Here is a 16679-nt window from a genome sequence, read left to right as displayed (position 1 = left end):
GCCCTTATCAACAGGTTCACCCTCCTCATTGAGCCGCACATTAGCATCCATAGGTGTATCAGAAGGATGACATCCTCCAGTCTCAGACAATAAATCCAGAATATACCTCCTTTGAGAGAAAAAGATGCCCATTGAAGATCTAGCAACTTCAATCCCAAGGAAGTACCTTAGTTTTCCCAGATCCTTAATTTCGAACTCTTGTCCAAGAAAGCTCTTCAGCCGACTGACTTCATCACCATCATTTCCGGTTACCACAATGTCATCAACATAGACTATGAGAATGGTGATCTTAACTCTTTTGATAAACAAAGTATGGTCAATATTACTCTATTATAACCCACAGAAATCATAGCCTTGTGAAACCTGCCAAACCATGCTTGAGGTAACTGCTTCAACCCATAAAGTGCACGCTTCAATTTGCAAACCTTGCCTTGGGTTTTGCCACATAAGAAACTTGGTGGAATATCCATGTATACCTCCTCATCAAGTTCTCCATTGAGAAAGGCATTCTTCACATCCAATTGTTGCAGATCCCATCCTAGATTTATGGCACAAGACAACAACACTCTTAAAGTGTTCAATTTTGTAACTGGTGCAAAGGTCTCCTGATAATCAATCCCATATGTCTGAGTGAACCACTTTGCCACAAATCGTGCTTATATCTACCCACAGTGCCATCTACCTTCTGTTTTACCATAAGCACTCACTTACATCCAACTAGTCTTTTTCCTGAGGAAGAAACACAAGATTCCATGTATCATTTTTTTGTAAGGCTTTCATTTCTTCCGTCATTGCTGCCTTCTACTTTCCATCTGCTAAGGCTTCCTGCCAATTCTAAGGAACATGAACAGAAGAAGAAGAAGAAACAAATGCACGAAAAAAATGGAGAAAGAGAGTTATAGGAGACAACATGAGAATATGAGATATGGGGTGCTGAGTACAAGCCCCGGTACCTTTGCGAAGAGCAATAGGTAACTCAGGAGAAGGGGTCTTACCAGATGCAGAAGTAAGCTCTGGATCCAAGGTTGGTAACTGGATGGGTACTAGTGCTACAGTGGATTGAAGATGCTTGCTTCTGGTACGGCTTTTCTGATAGACTCTAGGATTAGAAACATCAATTCTCCTCTGAAACTCACCAATAGTTTTTTGAACTGGAGTGAGCTCATCACCATAATCCATAGGCTTCCCCTATATAGGATCCCCTTCACCCGAGGCAGAGGGAGGGGTAGGAGCAGGCGGAGCAGGAGGATCACTATGAACAATATGAACAAACTCAGGTTGGGCATACAGAAGAGGAGCCTCAAGAGTCAATACATCTTCACTAAAACTCTCCCCTTGAAGAGATGGTGATGAATAATAATAAAGGTTTTCATGGAAAATAACATCCATACTCACCATAGTTCGTCTGGTGGGAAGATAGTAACACTTGTATCCTTTTTGGGTTGCAGAGTAACCCAAAAAGATGCAACGGAGCCCACTGGGCTCAAGCTTACTAGGGGATCGAGTATCCCTAACATAACAGACACAACCATTTACCTTAAGGGGAACCACAAAGGAGTAGGAACCATGTAAAAACTCAGCTGGGGTACGAGAGTTAAGGACCCGAGTAGGCATCCTATTAATAAGGTAGGTTGCAGTGAGGAAGGCCCCAAGAGTATGTGGGGTATATTGGTTAACCAAGTTATTTAACAAGATTATGATCACAAGGAAGATGTTAGATGATTGGAGGAGAAGCATTGTAGTTTCGGTCTACAAAAATAAGGGTGATGTCCAAAGCTGCAATAACTATAGAAGCATAAAACTAATGAGTCATACTATGAAACTTTAGGAGAAGTTTATTGAAGTCCGGTTGAGAAGAGAGACTCAAATCTCGAAGAATCAATTTGGTTTTATGCCAGGTAGATCCATGACAAAAGCTATCTACCTACTGAGGATGCTTATGGAAAGATGTACAGCTTGCAAGAAGGATCTCCATATGGTCTTTATTGATCTGGAGAAAGCCTATGACAGAGTCCCAAGAGATTTAATCCAACATGTTCTTGCAAAGAGGAGTGTCGAGTAAGTATATAGAGGTAATTAAAGATATATATGAGGGTGTGGTGACTAGTGTGAGATCTGTGGGAGGCCAGGGCAAGGAATTCCCAAAAACATCCAAGACGAGGTGTCATGGTGTATGCTCTTCGCAGATGATATCGTATTGGTGGATGAGATAAAAGCAGGGATTAATGCTAAGTTAGAGTTGTGGAGATCGACCTTGGAAACAATAGGCTTTAAGATTAGTAGATCAAAGACGGAGTATATGATGTGTAACTTTAGTCACACTATGATGGATGATGACATGGTGAAAATTGAGAAGAGAGAGATACCGCCAAGTGACTATTTCAGATATCTGGTATCTATCATACACAAAGAAGGTGACATAGATGATGATGTTTCACGAAGAATTAAAGTGGGATGGATGAAATGGAGAACTGCGACCGGAGTACTGTGTGAACGACACATTCTTTTAAAGATTAAAGGAAAGTTCTACAGGACTGTTGTCCGACCTGCCATGATGTATGGGGCGGAATGTTGGGCAGTTAAGAAGTGCCATGAAGCGAAGTTATGTGTTACAGAGATGAGGATGTTAAGATGGATGTGCGGCAAAACTGGGAAGGATAAAGTAAGGAACGGACGTATTAGAGCTGATGTGGGCGTTGCCCTGATCAGTGACAAGCTCCGAAAATGTAGTCTGGGGTGGTTTAGCCATGTACAACGGAGGCTTGGGGACGCCCCAGTAAGGAGAAGTGATCTAATGCCGATTAAAGGAGCTAAAAGAGCTAGGGGCAGGCGTAAAATGACCATAGGTGAGGTTGTGAAGAATGACTTGCATAGTCTGGATCTGGTGCCAAGTATGACCTCAAACAGATCTTCTTGGAGGGCAAAGATCCACGTTATCGACACCATGTACCTGAGATTTTCCTGATTTTCTGGGCTATCCTCTTTCTTCTTACTTTCATTTTTCATTTTTCATTTTTCATTTCCCATTACTCACTTCTCTTATCCAATTTCTTCATTTTTATTCTTCATTCCTCTTACTTTCCTTTTCCCTTTGTGAAGACCTCAATTTTCTCGACTTTATTTTGAATGTTTCCATGTATCTAACCCCATTTAGTTGGGATACGGCTGAGTTGTTATTGTTGCAGTGAGGACAGCATCCCCCCAATATTGGGCGGGAACCTGGCAACCAAACATAAGGGCTTGAGCCACGTCCAATAAGTGGCGATTTTTCCTTTTGGCCACTCCATTCTGGGCTAGGGTATCGACACAACTTGTCTGGTGTATGATTCCATGGGCAGCTAGGTTTTGTTGGAACTGACCTTCCAAATATTCTTTGCCATTGTCACTCCTCAAGATTTTGAGGGTGGTATTGAACTGGGTCTGAACCAGTTTATAAAAATGCTGAAAACATGAAAAAACCTCACTTTTAGTGTGCATCATATACACCCATGTATTCCTAGAGTGATAATCTATAAAGGAGACAAACCAATGATGGCCAGAAAGAGAAGTTTTACAACTAAGACCCCACACATCAGTATGAACCATATGAAAAAGAGAAAGACTTCTTTTATTGGAAACTGAATAAGATGAACGAGTCTGTTTGGCCAGAACACAGGCCTCACAAAAGAATTCTTCCTTATTACATTGCTTAACTAATGTTGGAAATAAATGAGATAGAGTTCCGAAGGGGGGGTGACCTAATCGATAATTCCATTTCTGTAATTCAAAGGAGACCAAGGAATTCTGATATAGTTGAGAGGGTAATGCAGCCGGAGGACGACAACCATCATCAAGCAGGTACAATCCACCATGCACTCTACCACATTCAATCATCTTCCCCGTTACCAGATCTTGAAAACACAATGGGACGAAAAAAAAAGTTACTTTGCAATTCAAATCTCTAGTAAGACTACTAATGGAAAGAAGATTAGTAGTAAAGTTAGGAATGTGAAAACTAAAGATAAAGTAATAGAAGGGGAGAAACTAATGGAACCCTTTCCAAAGACAGATGAGAGGGAACCATCGGCTACTCTGACTTTGTCCTTGCCAAAAGTGGGAGAATATCTATAGAATAGGCTGGAGGAGACAGTCATATGATCAGTGGCACCGGAGTCTATAATCCATCGACTAGAAACTACTGATGCACAGTGACCAGCAAACGAAATACCTGAACGGGCAAAATTGGAACCTGATGGGATGGAAGAATTGGCAGGAGTCGATATAGTAGATGCAGCAGAAGCCTTTAACATACAATATGACTTTAATTAAGGAATTTCGAGGTGGCTTAATGGCAGATTCTGGAGTAGCACAAAACATGAAAGATGTAGAGCTTTGAGTCCTCTTTCAGGTGGTGCAAGTCTCAAGTCATTCCGGTATCGGATGAGGGAGATATAATTAATTTCTCAACGATGCACAGAGATGGCCAAACTGAGTGGTTCAAGCAAGGACGAATTTTGAACTTGGGTTTCTTACTATTTAATGTGCAATTAGGGCTTTAGTCTCTAACTCTTCCAAGTGCACAAAGAGAGAAATGTGAGGAGAGAGACACCTCAAGGAGAGAAGAGGAGAGAGAGATTCAATAGGTGGAAACCTTGATTTCCCGCTTCATGTTCCTTCGATGGCGTCAAGCTTTCTTGTGAAGCTTTGGTTAAGTGCCTTCAAGAGACATCACACAAATTTGTAAAGAAAGGAGAGGAAGGAAAAGAAGAGGAGTGCAACCGTGATTGGAGACGTCCGATCTTCAGCATCTCCGGAGGTTACCCAGTGACATAGGTAACCAGTTTGACAAATCCCTAGTTTATTGTATTTCACAATACGCTAGATATTTGTGAAAATACACATAAGAATACTAGTGATGTATTTGGGTGAGATTTGCATTTGATTGAGCTTGTAATTATGGCAACATTATAAGCTCATTGTTCTTTATATTTTAGGTGTCTAGTGGGGACTGGACAAAGAGATGTTGTAGCACCTTCACAGTAGGTTAGATGTTTGTGAAAATGCCTATTGAATACTAATGATGTATTTTGGTGGGATTTGCATTTGACTGAGCTTGTAATTGAGCCAACATTATAAGCCCATTGTTCTTTGTATTTTGGGTGTCCAGTGGGGGCAGGACAAAGAGGTGTTGTAGCACCTTCACAATTGTGACTGTAAATTGGGATTGTAGCCCTAGCCTTTGTTGTAGCAAGAGGGGAAGCAGGAGTGGGTGCTAATGGATCGTTGTAGCGACCAAAATCTAAGTAGAGTATTGAGCAATATACAAAACCTGATCAGGGCACTGCTCCGTGGATGTAGGCACACTGCCGAACCACGTTAAATCTTGTGTTACTATGATGTGTGGTTGCAAGGATATATTGGAACGTATTTTCTACAAGATAGGTGTGCACACCGAGTAGACCTTGCCAAAGGGTTGTGTGTGCCTCTGGTTGAGAGGCAAGGTGTGTAGCACGACTGATTATGTGTAATTGGTAAAAAGCCAGCGCCAACCAATCTGGTTTTGGGAGATGTAAGTGTGTGCTTGACTGAGGGTTGTCAGACATAGTAGTTGAGTAACTGTGACTCCAACGAGTGAGTTAGAAATGAGTGAGTTGAGGTTGATTTTTCAACCCTCTCTCTCTCTCTCATACAGAGAGCATTGGGACCAACATTCTGAAACCGCAGGCTGTGTGAAGCCCTAATTCTAGCCACAGGGTGGGGTCTTCTACTCCTTCCTTGGGTACTACAGTGGATTCTCAATAACAGGTAGTGGAGCTTCTTCAGAAAATAACCCCATCCTCAAAAAAGGGTAGAGACTGTGAATGTAACAGAAAGAAAGCATGTATTTAGCCATTTAACAAGTCCCCTTAGCATATTTGACATAGCATTATAATGGGATTCATCTTGCTTGTTGTACTCCACAAGCGGAAAAGAGTCAAGGGGACATGAATGTGAAAGATTAGAAAACTTCGAACACCCTCCCCTGTTGAACTTTCTATCTCTCTCAGTCAGGGACAAAGCTTAAGATCTTTTGGTAACGGAAATCTTATCCTCTTGCAGATCATTGCACCTTTTTTTTTTTTTTTTTTTGGGGGGGGGGGGGGGGGGCGCTGGGTTGGGGAACAGAAGATTATGGCATTCTAATTGGTGACATGCAAAAATAAATATTTTCAAATAGTAGACAGTACACTGCACACCATTCCCAGTATCCAATAATAGTATAAATCAGTTTGACAACCAAATGCTTCAAGCTTACCATATTAGTCTGCTTGACAATGAGGAAGTAGGTTGTCATGCAACGCGAAAGAGTTGCCACAGTTTCAACCATTAGACGCAATTCAAGGAGTAGCAAATTCTGTGAAAGAATGTATAAGGGTTCTGCCAGTAGCTCTAATATGCATGCAAATCCTGCCATATAAAATCCATAATAGATCACATTTAGCAACTTTCTTGGACCTCAGAATAAAAACATGCAACTGTACCCTAGAATGCACCAAAGTGCATAAAGAAAAGAGGACGGGGGCTTAACACAGACATAAGACAGGAAGTACCATGAATCAAGATAGCTTGTCCATAGGAATCAGTGAAGTTTAGTGTCTGCCACCAGAAGACAGCTATGCATGCTACAAATGTAAAAAGTAATCCAATTGGGAAAGTCATCCATGCTACTTCCAATAGCTTTGCAGCATTTACTCCCATTTGTGCACCATCACTGAAAGAAAAGAGTTGTATCTTTTAAATGGTATATAGTAGCGCACACATATGGATAAATTTAAAAATATATTAATAGTTTTTATAAAGAGACTAGCAGAGCAAATGATAATGCAGCATAGGAAAGTACAAGCTGCCCAATGTCTCCCACCTAGCAAATATGTTAGAATAAGAATCAATTGAACCAGATGCTCAAAAACATCAGCACTATCACAGTTCTCGTGTGGTGACAAAAAGGTTAAAAAAATGGTCTAGAAAAGGTCTCTTTGTCCAGTATCTATGATCAAACAACAAGGTTGAATATGAACTAAGAGCCAATCCTATCAGCCCAGTCAAGTGGCAGTTCAAGTGTACACACAAATGTGCCAAATGAATTACCATTCAATTACGGGTTTTAGTAAATGTGGACCAAGTGCAACAAGTAGACCACTAACTACCAAAATCCATGATGATAGGGTAAGACATATGTATAACAATTGCACTGAGAGAAGAAATAAAATAAGTGAACTAAACCAAAAGCAATAGCCAGAAGTAACTATACGAAACATGTCTGAACCAAAACTGTCAGAAAACCAACAAGCAGAAATAAATGGCATTGCCACCTGAAAAAGTAGATATACATAATCACATAAATATATGAAGAAAGAAATTACCATCTAATATCTGCCCTCATGCATGCTCGCCGAAAGCCCTCCCTACTTAGAAACAAGATAGACGTGACAAAAAGATGAAATTGTACTGCATAAACCTGCATGTCATAAGGACCCAAATAAACAGGAGAGAAAAACCAAGAAAATCAATAGAAAGACGATTTTTAGGGAAAATATAACATTTGGGTAGGAAGTCACAAGTATACATCAGAGTATTCCATATAACCACTCAAAAATATTCGTATAAGGAAGCCAAGATAGGTTGAATTAATTAGATGACTTTGCCTCAAGACAGCGTAGTCCATTAGGGTTGCATCAATAAAAAAACTTACAAGCGGAGGGGAGGGAAAGTAACCAATGAATAATAATGTATGTCCATTGTTTAGTTACAGTAAACATTACTAGTCAAGACTAGTAAGTTGTTGAATACCACAACATGACCAACCACCACTGATATTCCCAAGACTACAAGAAACTCACCCAGTCCAATAGTTTAACGAGTCAAAATAAAGCCTAAATTGACATTAATCAACACTGAGCGACATGTCAGGCTACTTCGCAGTTCCCACAGTGCAAATTAAAGAATTCTCATGTTTTGCTCAAACTGAAATGAAATACTGAACTGTAATTGTACTTTCAAACCAACAAAGGGAGGGGGGAGAGAAAAAGGACCTGAATTTGTACTGATATAGATACATTGCAGGGATAGAAATAAATAAACCAAATCACTAATAAACAGAATGAGAAGTAACAGAAAGATTTTCTCGTACCGCGTAGTCCTCTGCCGTAAGGTGTCTCACGATCCACGTATTGAAAATAAAAGGGATTCCCCTCGATAAGAACTGAGTGGCTGAGTTCCCAATCATGACGAAAAAGATTAAACCTCATCATTTTGAAATTGAGACTTACTAAAAATAAAAAATGATACGAAATAAATGGGAAACTAACCCAACAGATACTTGAAAGTCCGGGCAAGTGTGGTACGGTCGCCATCTCCTGGCTTTGAAGATCTAACAGACCCGTTCGTCATCTCAAATTGTTCAGGAAAAAACCTCTCCCTATACAATGGCTGGCGATCAATACCTTAAACTGAAAGCAACCCAGAAACAAACAGCCATGACATGCTCACAGCTCCTCGATAGTTAATTCTCCCGGGGGGAAACCAGGGAAAATTTAAAAGGTTTAATCCTGATTTCCTGACTCGGTTTTTAAACCATTCCAGTTGACAACGGATGCTACAATGGCATGGTATATCGTTCGGGTTTTTTTATTTAAATATTGCAGATTTTTTATTTTTTATTTTTTTAATATTAGTACCGTTTAAGGACGCTTTGAAAGAACTAGGGCAGTGTCCTAAAAATCCACTCACACGCCGGCCAGCCGATTCAAAAGGATCGGTTGATCCGGCAAAAAGATTCGCAGAGTCAAAGTTAAAATGAGATATAGCAGCAAACACAGAGAGATTAGGAAATAGTGAATAAGAATAGAAAAAGAGAACGAGTGGAAAAGGGAGAGAGAGGAGGATGAGATGAATTTCTGAGAGCGGAAAACAAAAGAGCAGAAGGAGAGATGAAATCGGCGGGGAGGGGGGAAGAGCACACTCGATTAAAATCCTCTGCAGTGCTGGCATCTTGTGGTGCATTGAAGTGCCGGTTAAGCTTCATCTAACGGTGCAAGCTCGATGTAAGGCAATTTTTTTTTTCTTTCTTCTCAAGCTCGGCACCATTAGATGTCGCAACTTCCATGTATTGAGCTCTCAAGCTTACATTGCAGTGCACCACAAGATTAGGGCACTACAAAGGATTTTTTCCGAGCATACCTAATGTTTTAAAAAATGGAATGAGGGTGGAATCAAGCTGTGCCGATTCTGATCCAAAATCGATCGGAATCGGCCAAAAACATATAAGAATTGAGGGGATTGGCATCCCCTTTTCAGTGTGCCCAAAAGCCCGTCTGCACGGTTTATGAGCCCCTTTTTTTTTTTTTTTGATGAAAAGAGAAAAAATATATAATTAAATATTAACAACGTCTTTATAACAAGCATTCCTAGCCATATTCTTAGCTAGATTTATACAAAAGATGTTACTATTCCTAACAAAATTCACATCCTGAGTATGGTCAGATATATATAAAAAATCTTTAAATAAGTTCCACGGTTATAAGCATTTGGTTGGAGATGGAAGAGTGTCCAAAATGAGCTGGTTGTCAGTCCAAACTTCTTTAATCTGCAACCCAATATAGGCAGCATGATCTATTCCTTTACGAATTGCCAACAAAATTGCTGTGAGGTCATCCCAAGGATCCAAAACAGTTCCTGTATCAAAAAACATAATCTTGCCATCTATCAAAAAGAAATATGCCCATCCGGCGAGGGTAAGTCCTGTCATATAGTATCCTGCACATATCAAAACAGGAAATGTGAGTATAGGCAACTGAAAACAAAGATCGTTGACCGATATAGTGTAGGAACCATCCATTACATCCAGGGACGAAAAAGAGGGGGGGAACAAGTTCTGATAAGAAATCCAATTTTCAGTGCATCGAATGACCCATAACGGATCAGCCGCTTGTGAAGCATGAATAACCCTGTTTCTAGTTGTCCAAACAAAATAACAAGTCATAACAAATACTTCAAAGGACCATGAGACCAAATGTTTGTCCGATCTAAGAATTGAATAAAAGAACAGATATAAAACCTTAATACTATAAAGAGTCAAATGATCTGTTCTTAGCCCCAAAGGTCCTGCAGCCCAGATGTGTTTAACCCACTCACAAGATATGAAAATGTGTCATGAGGATTCAACACCATTTCCACAAATAGCACATGAGGAGTCCATCTGGCCTTTGTAGGAATTCCTGCATTTAGCAAACGCCAGAAGAAAATCTTAAATTTTGGATGAATTGGAATTTTCCAAAAGAACTTCCACCAATGAATTTCACTAGAAGACATTTTAGTATAACATGAGGTAAGGTAACGAGCAGCAAATTTAGTAGTAAGAATTCCTTGTTTGGCATCTAAGCACCACCATTTATCCTCAGAATCAGAAATTATCACAGATTGAATATGAGCAGAAATTAATCGAGGAACACAATCATTTAGCAGATCAGAATTCCAGCAATTTCCTTGTAAGAAAGAACTCACAAACTTTGATTTTTCTAAAGGCTCAATCACAGAAGTGTTCGAGGTAGAGAGATTACCTGGAAGGGTCGGAATCCATTTATCAAACCAAAAGAAAGTGGATTGTCCATTACCAATTTTTTTAATCACCATTGTTCCCAAGGTAGGGATCACTTGAGAAATGCTATTCCAAGTCCAGGAGCCTTTCTTCGCTCTGGTAGAGGGATCAAAGAAAGAAAGTTTGGGAAAGTATTTGGCTTTGAGCATCCGAGCCCAAAGGGCACTGGGTTCAGTGATAAGTCTCCAACTGAGTTTGAGTAGTAATGTTGTATTATGGGTTTCAGCCTTACGGAACCCCAAGCCCCCTGCGGACTTAGGTAAGCACATTCTGTCCCAAGAAATCAAAGGATTCTTCTTCTTGTCCCTACTGCAATTCCCCATCCAGAAGTTAAGGCAAATAGAATCAATTTTACGACAGGTTTTAAGGGAAAATTTAAAGCAATTCAAGAGGTACGTCGGAGTAGAAGCCAGCACGGATTGAAGTAGAACATTGCGGCCAACATACGACGAATTGCGGAGTTTCCAAGAAGCCAACTTCTTTTGCACCCTCGAAACCACCCCTTCTAGTTCCTTAACTTTGGACCTACCATGAAATAAATTAGTTCCCAAATAAAAGGCATCACGAGTCATTTCCTTAATACCAAGAAGGGAACAAAGGGACGCTCTAGTTTCACAGGGGACATTTTTGCTAAAATGACAGCAACTCTTTGAAAGATTAATTTGTTGACTAGAGAGGTCAGAAAAAAGGTCAAGGACCGCCATAATTGTGAGGAGATCATCCTGTGTAGCCCTACAAAAAATGAAAATATCATCAGCAAAAAAGAGATGTGAAATTTCAGGGGCAGATCTGGTTATTTTAATCCCACGAAACATATTCAGCTCACGATACGTAGTCAGAAGCCTAGAAAGGACCTCCATAGCCACAAGAAAGAGATATGGGCTGAGGGGGCACCCTTGTCGGATTCCCCTGGTGGCCATGAAGTAATCAAAGGGACTGCCATCCATTTTAATAGAGAAGGATGTCGAAGAGATAAGGGTATGAATAAGTTGGACCCATTTCTCCCCAAAGCCTAAGAAAGTGAAAATAGAGGTAATAAGACCCTATTCGATCCTATCATAGGCCTTAGACATGTCAATTTTAATAGCTACAAAGCCCTGTTTACCACGTGAATGATTAAGGTAATAGAAAATTTCCTGGGCAATAATGATATTATCATTAATTTGTCGGCCAGGGATAAAGGCAACTTGAAAGGGAGAAATGAACTAATTGAGGATACCCTTAAGTCTAGTGGCCAAAAGTTTTGCAATGATTTTGTAAGTGACGTTACAAAGGCTAATAGGTCTAAAGTCACCCACAAACTCCGCATTATCAGATTTTGGGATTAAACAAACTAAAGTATGGTTAGTGCCCGGGGGGAGGAAACCAGTAGAGAAGAAATCCTTGGCCAAATGTACTAACTCCTGGCCAACAACATCCCAACATCGTTGAAAGAAGTCAGCATTGAACCCATCGAAACCGGGAGCTTTGAGAGCACCAAGAGAGAAAACAACCTTTTTAAGCTCCTCCAAATTGGGTAACAAAACCAAAGAGTCTAACTGACCTGCAGAGAAAATAGAAGGAAAAAGGCATTCAACAAAATTGGCATCTAATGGGTTAGTAGTCTGAAAGATATCCATTAGGAAATTAGTGAAAACATGAGCAATATCTTTAGGATTAGTGATTCTGCACCCCTGGTCATCACAAATATACTCAATTCTTCTTTTCCTCAAATTAGTTTTGGTGATAGAATGATAATACTTGGTATTCCGATCGCCATCCCTGATATAAAAATGCCTGGATTTCTGCAAGCAGAAAATTTCCTCCGCAAAAAAAATCCAACCAACCTTTCTACTTTTTTTTTTTTTTTTGGGTAAAGAACCAACCTTTCTACTTAAAGCAGATAGAAAGTCAAAGTCCGGATAAGGCAAGTTAGAAGTAGCCAAATAGGAAGAGAAAAGAAGATTTTTTAACTGAGACACATGGCCGAAAACCTCCTTGTTCCATTTCTTCAAGGAGAAAGAAAGTGAAAAGAGCTTGCAAGAAAGATTTCCATTGGGAAGGGAATTCCAAGTAGAGGAACAGAATTTGGAGAACTCAGGATGATGCATCCAGGCTTGATGGAAGTGAAAAAGTTTTTTATAAGACGGCATGTGACCAATAGTGGAAAGAAGGATTGGATTGTGATCGGATCCAAGAGGGGACAACTTAGAAAGAGAAGTGAAGGGGAAAAGGTCAAACCAAGAGTGACAAGCAAAAGCCCAATCTAAACATTCTTTAACAAGCCAAGGAGGTTTCTGTTTATTAGACCAAGTAAACTTGGAACCTGGTAGGGTGATCTCGTCCAGTGAAAAATCAGAAATGATGTCTTGAAGAGCTGCACCAGAGGAAGACAGATGAAACTGGCTGCCTCCCAACTTGTCCGAAGAATTCAGTAATTCATTAAAACCTCCAATGGCGCAAAAGGGATGCTCCAAAGTTCTGAGGAAATTTGACAGTCTCTCCCAAAAGGTAATACGAGCTAACGGCTGCGGAGGAGCATAAATACATATTAACCAGCAAACAGCCGAAGAACAATCAGAGAAAAGGACTGCAATCGCATCTTCCAGAGCAATGCAAGAGAGTATTTTAACATGTTGTTTAGCTAACACCCATAATCCCCCTTTTTTCCCATGGGTTCCCATACTATTTTGAAATTTAACAGAGGTATAATGTGAAAAAGGCACACTATACTGCAACCTCAAGTGATCCACACATTTAGTTTCACACAGAAACACAATATCTGGGTGGGATTTGTTAAGATGGAAATCAAGACATTTAGTAGTAAATTTATTATTCAAACCACGAACATTTCAAGCAAACAAAAGCATGATTACACAAATAGGGTTAGAGAAGATGAACATACAAAAGCGAAAAATTCTAACCACGACCAACGGCCGGCAATGGGCTCGACGATTGGAGTCCTAGAGTCCAAAAGCAGAGGAAAGAAGCACAACAAAGACACAAAAGTATAAACGGTACAAATAACAGGCAACTGCAGGAAAACTGATCGGATTAAGCGGGATCGGAATCACCGTGGAACTGTGAACAGGGCTAGAATGACCAGTAGGAATCGCAAGACCTTTACAGAAGATAGATCGTCGCTCAAGAAGCCAATCAAGCACTAAAGTAAAGAGCGCAGCAAGGTCACATGACCGAGATAATGCAGAGTCGAGGGCCAAACGAAGGTCAGAGACCTCATGGGTCAAAGTTGGAGCGACAGGAGGGGGAGAGAACTTTCTCTATTTGGGAAGAGGCCCATCCATAGGATTCCCTTCGAAGATACAATGTTGGTCGACGTCCTCAATCGAAGCAATGGGGTTGGACATAACACCAAAAGACGGGTCCACATCCAGAAGAGGAGGGATTGCCTGTAGAGAGTGAGAGTCCGAACCCATAGAACTCCCAATAGTAACCGCCATCTGAGAAAGGTCCATTGGTAGGTTGACAGGGCTGGGGTCGTCGAGTAAGGAGGAAATGAACTCATTAGAGGAGAAATACTGCTACAATCCACAAAACCATCAAGAGGCAACACCACAACAGGATCAAAGCAGCCCACAGTAAAACCAATCCCAATAGAATCTGACTCAGTGACCTCCCATTCCATCTCAGCAATCACCAAACCCTGCTCAGCAGCAACCGGGAGACCATCATCAACCACCTCAGTAATAATAGGTGCAGGAGGGCCAACGAACGAAGGTCCTGTAGTGATGCAAAAAGTACTAGTACCCATAGTCGGAGACAGGTTCTCTAACACAGTGAAGTTCATCATCAGTGGAGTTGTGATAGCTTTATCAAGGAGACCCCATGAGGGATCAACAAAACCAACATTCAAAATGCCAGAGTAAGGGCAAACAGTAGAACTGTGGGTGAGCCTGCCACACCGTCCACAAAATAGAAAAGCCTCATAGTATAAGTCAACCGGCAAAAGATCACCCCTATTGTTCCGAATTTGGAACGAGTGCAAACCGGTCTCTGCCACAGTAAACTGACCTTCACTGGAGCCACATTCCTAGGTAACCCGAGGTCAAACTTAAGGTACATGCTCATCACATTTCCAACACGAGAAACTGCTTGTTTAATAGTATCATACGAGAAAGCCTCCACAGGCACATGACTCACTTGAATCCAAACTAAAATATTCTCGCATTTGCTGGCATAGAGCACATCATCCAAAGCATGTGGTACCAAGTGTACAAGATTGTGTTCACACCACCACGGACACAAGGAGAGAAGTAAGTCCCTAGCTGCCAAGCAAGATACAAGCACCACAAACATACCCTCTGCAGCCCAGTTAATGTCAGGGACACCAAGGGGTGCCCACAAATGAGAAAAGTGATTGCACAGCAAATTAGGTGTAGGCTTTGGTAACCCGATGGTGAAGCCAAACAATACTGGGTGGTCTAAAGAGTAGAAACTGGGTAATCTCTTCCCCTAAACACCTACAACCAGCACCTCCGGATTTAGAACCTACTGAGAGTCCAACGAGACTTCCTCATTGAGTAGAGAGCGATCAGGGTTAGCACACCATAAGTAATCAAAGTCCAACCTGCGACGGCTTCGGTATGGGCATCGGGATGATGAACCAACCGATCCTCGAGGACATCTGTGAGGCAACATAGAGAAAAACCACAAACAAAGAAACAGATATAGAAGGGAGATACATTAGCACTGGCAAGACCCCACAAAGGGATCAAACCCAGTGGATACAAGAATAAAAAACCAGAGAAAAGAAAGAAAGAAAGAGCAAGACCCCAAAAGGGGATCAAACCGTCAACCAATGAATTGAGAAGGGAGATACGTTAGCGATGGCAAGACCCCACAAAGGGATCAAACCCAGTGGATACGAGAATAAAAAACCAGAGAAAAGAAAAAAAGAAAGAGCAAGACCCCAAAAAGGGATCAAACCGTCAACCAAGGAACTGAGCAAGAAGAGAAAAACCCAATATATCAGGATGCTCATCAAGCCACAACAAAGAAACGAACAAAATGTCCAAAAAAACCAAAAGAAGGCAACAGAGCCAAAAGAGGGAAAGGAAGCGGGAAGACCGGGGAGGGAGAGTGAGCGACAAAATAAGAGAAAAGGTCCAATAAAAGAAAAGCCCTGAGCAGTTCCCACGGTGTCCCATCGCGCTTAATCCATAAAGGAAAAGAAGAGGGTAGTAAATGAGGTAGGTGGTAAGGCATTAGAGAGTTTACAAAGGAGGAAACGAAAGGTTATAGAGAAGTGGCCGTTATGAACCTCGAAAGGTGCAGCATGAGTGTTCTCCGGATAATTCATATACCACTTCTATTTTGTTATGTATTAGGCTCCTCTTACTTTTTTTCCAACATTTGTCATCATCATCGCCCACTTTACTTTTAATTTTTAGCCAAAAAAGTTGTTGGCACAATAGAAAGAAATGCAAGTGTGACTTTTGAGAGAGGGGGAGAGAACTTTCTCTATTTTCAACAGCCTCAGCTAGTGCTTTTTTTCTTGATTTTTCACATTTTTTGGCTCTTCCTTCAGATTCTTGGTTGGAGTAAGTTAAGGGTAGTGGCATCATCCTCGGCTTAAGAAAGCAGCACTGAAAAACCTTCATTTCGTGGTCGAGAGCCAGCCCTTCAAAACAAAACCTTTTGTCGGAATCAGTTGGATCGATCATTGACAATTGCAATCTGAATTAACTAGTTCACCAATTTGATTCCCAATTCATGAAACCATGAGCATACCTGAAGAGTGACTAGGGTTTGAAGAGTGACTAGGGTTTTACGAATCGAGAATTCGATGATGGATCAGAAAATTCGGATCGGAATCTGCCATGATTGATCCTAATTTCCACCAATCCGACACAACTAATTCACACCCAAAAACCCTAGAAATTCCTTGATTTTGGATATGAGGACCAATTCTAGGGTTCTTGAGCACTGGATCGGAATTGCCAATGACCGATTCCATCCCCGATTTCATGTTTTAAAACCTTGAGAGTGACGACTGAAGCTCCACTTACGATTGGGAGTGCAGTTTTGGGCTTGGGATTGTAAGGAAGAAAAAATGGTATGGATG

The 16679-nt window shown here is 40.9% G+C and overlaps 1 protein-coding gene across 4 annotated transcripts in view; it reads right to left on the bottom strand.

The window, feature by feature from the left end:
* The window catches only part of LOC122648295 (protein RFT1 homolog), a 31940-nt gene extending 23396 nt beyond the window's left edge, over positions 1 to 8544 (bottom strand). For 3 of the 4 annotated variants that reach the window (XM_043841539.1, XM_043841526.1, XM_043841531.1), the window contains exons 1-5: positions 8328 to 8543; positions 8150 to 8229; positions 7383 to 7477; positions 6570 to 6730; positions 6275 to 6426 (exon numbers count right to left, since the gene is read on the bottom strand). In XM_043841539.1, the coding sequence (XP_043697474.1) occupies positions 6275 to 6426; positions 6570 to 6730; positions 7383 to 7477; positions 8150 to 8229; positions 8328 to 8409 (570 nt within the window). In that variant the 5' untranslated portion in view covers positions 8410 to 8543. Of the gene's footprint in view, positions 1 to 6274; positions 6427 to 6569; positions 6731 to 7382; positions 7478 to 8149; positions 8230 to 8327 lie in introns of all 4 variants that reach the window. The other variant, XM_043841546.1, reaches the window with a different exon arrangement.
* Positions 8545 to 16679: the final 8135 nt, after the last annotated feature.

This window comes from Telopea speciosissima, chromosome 1 (assembly GCF_018873765.1).
Source record: "Telopea speciosissima isolate NSW1024214 ecotype Mountain lineage chromosome 1, Tspe_v1, whole genome shotgun sequence".
NCBI lineage: Eukaryota > Viridiplantae > Streptophyta > Magnoliopsida > Proteales > Proteaceae > Telopea > Telopea speciosissima.
The sequence above is the reverse complement of the archived record's forward strand: the minus strand, read 5'-3'. Positions and strand labels throughout refer to the sequence as shown.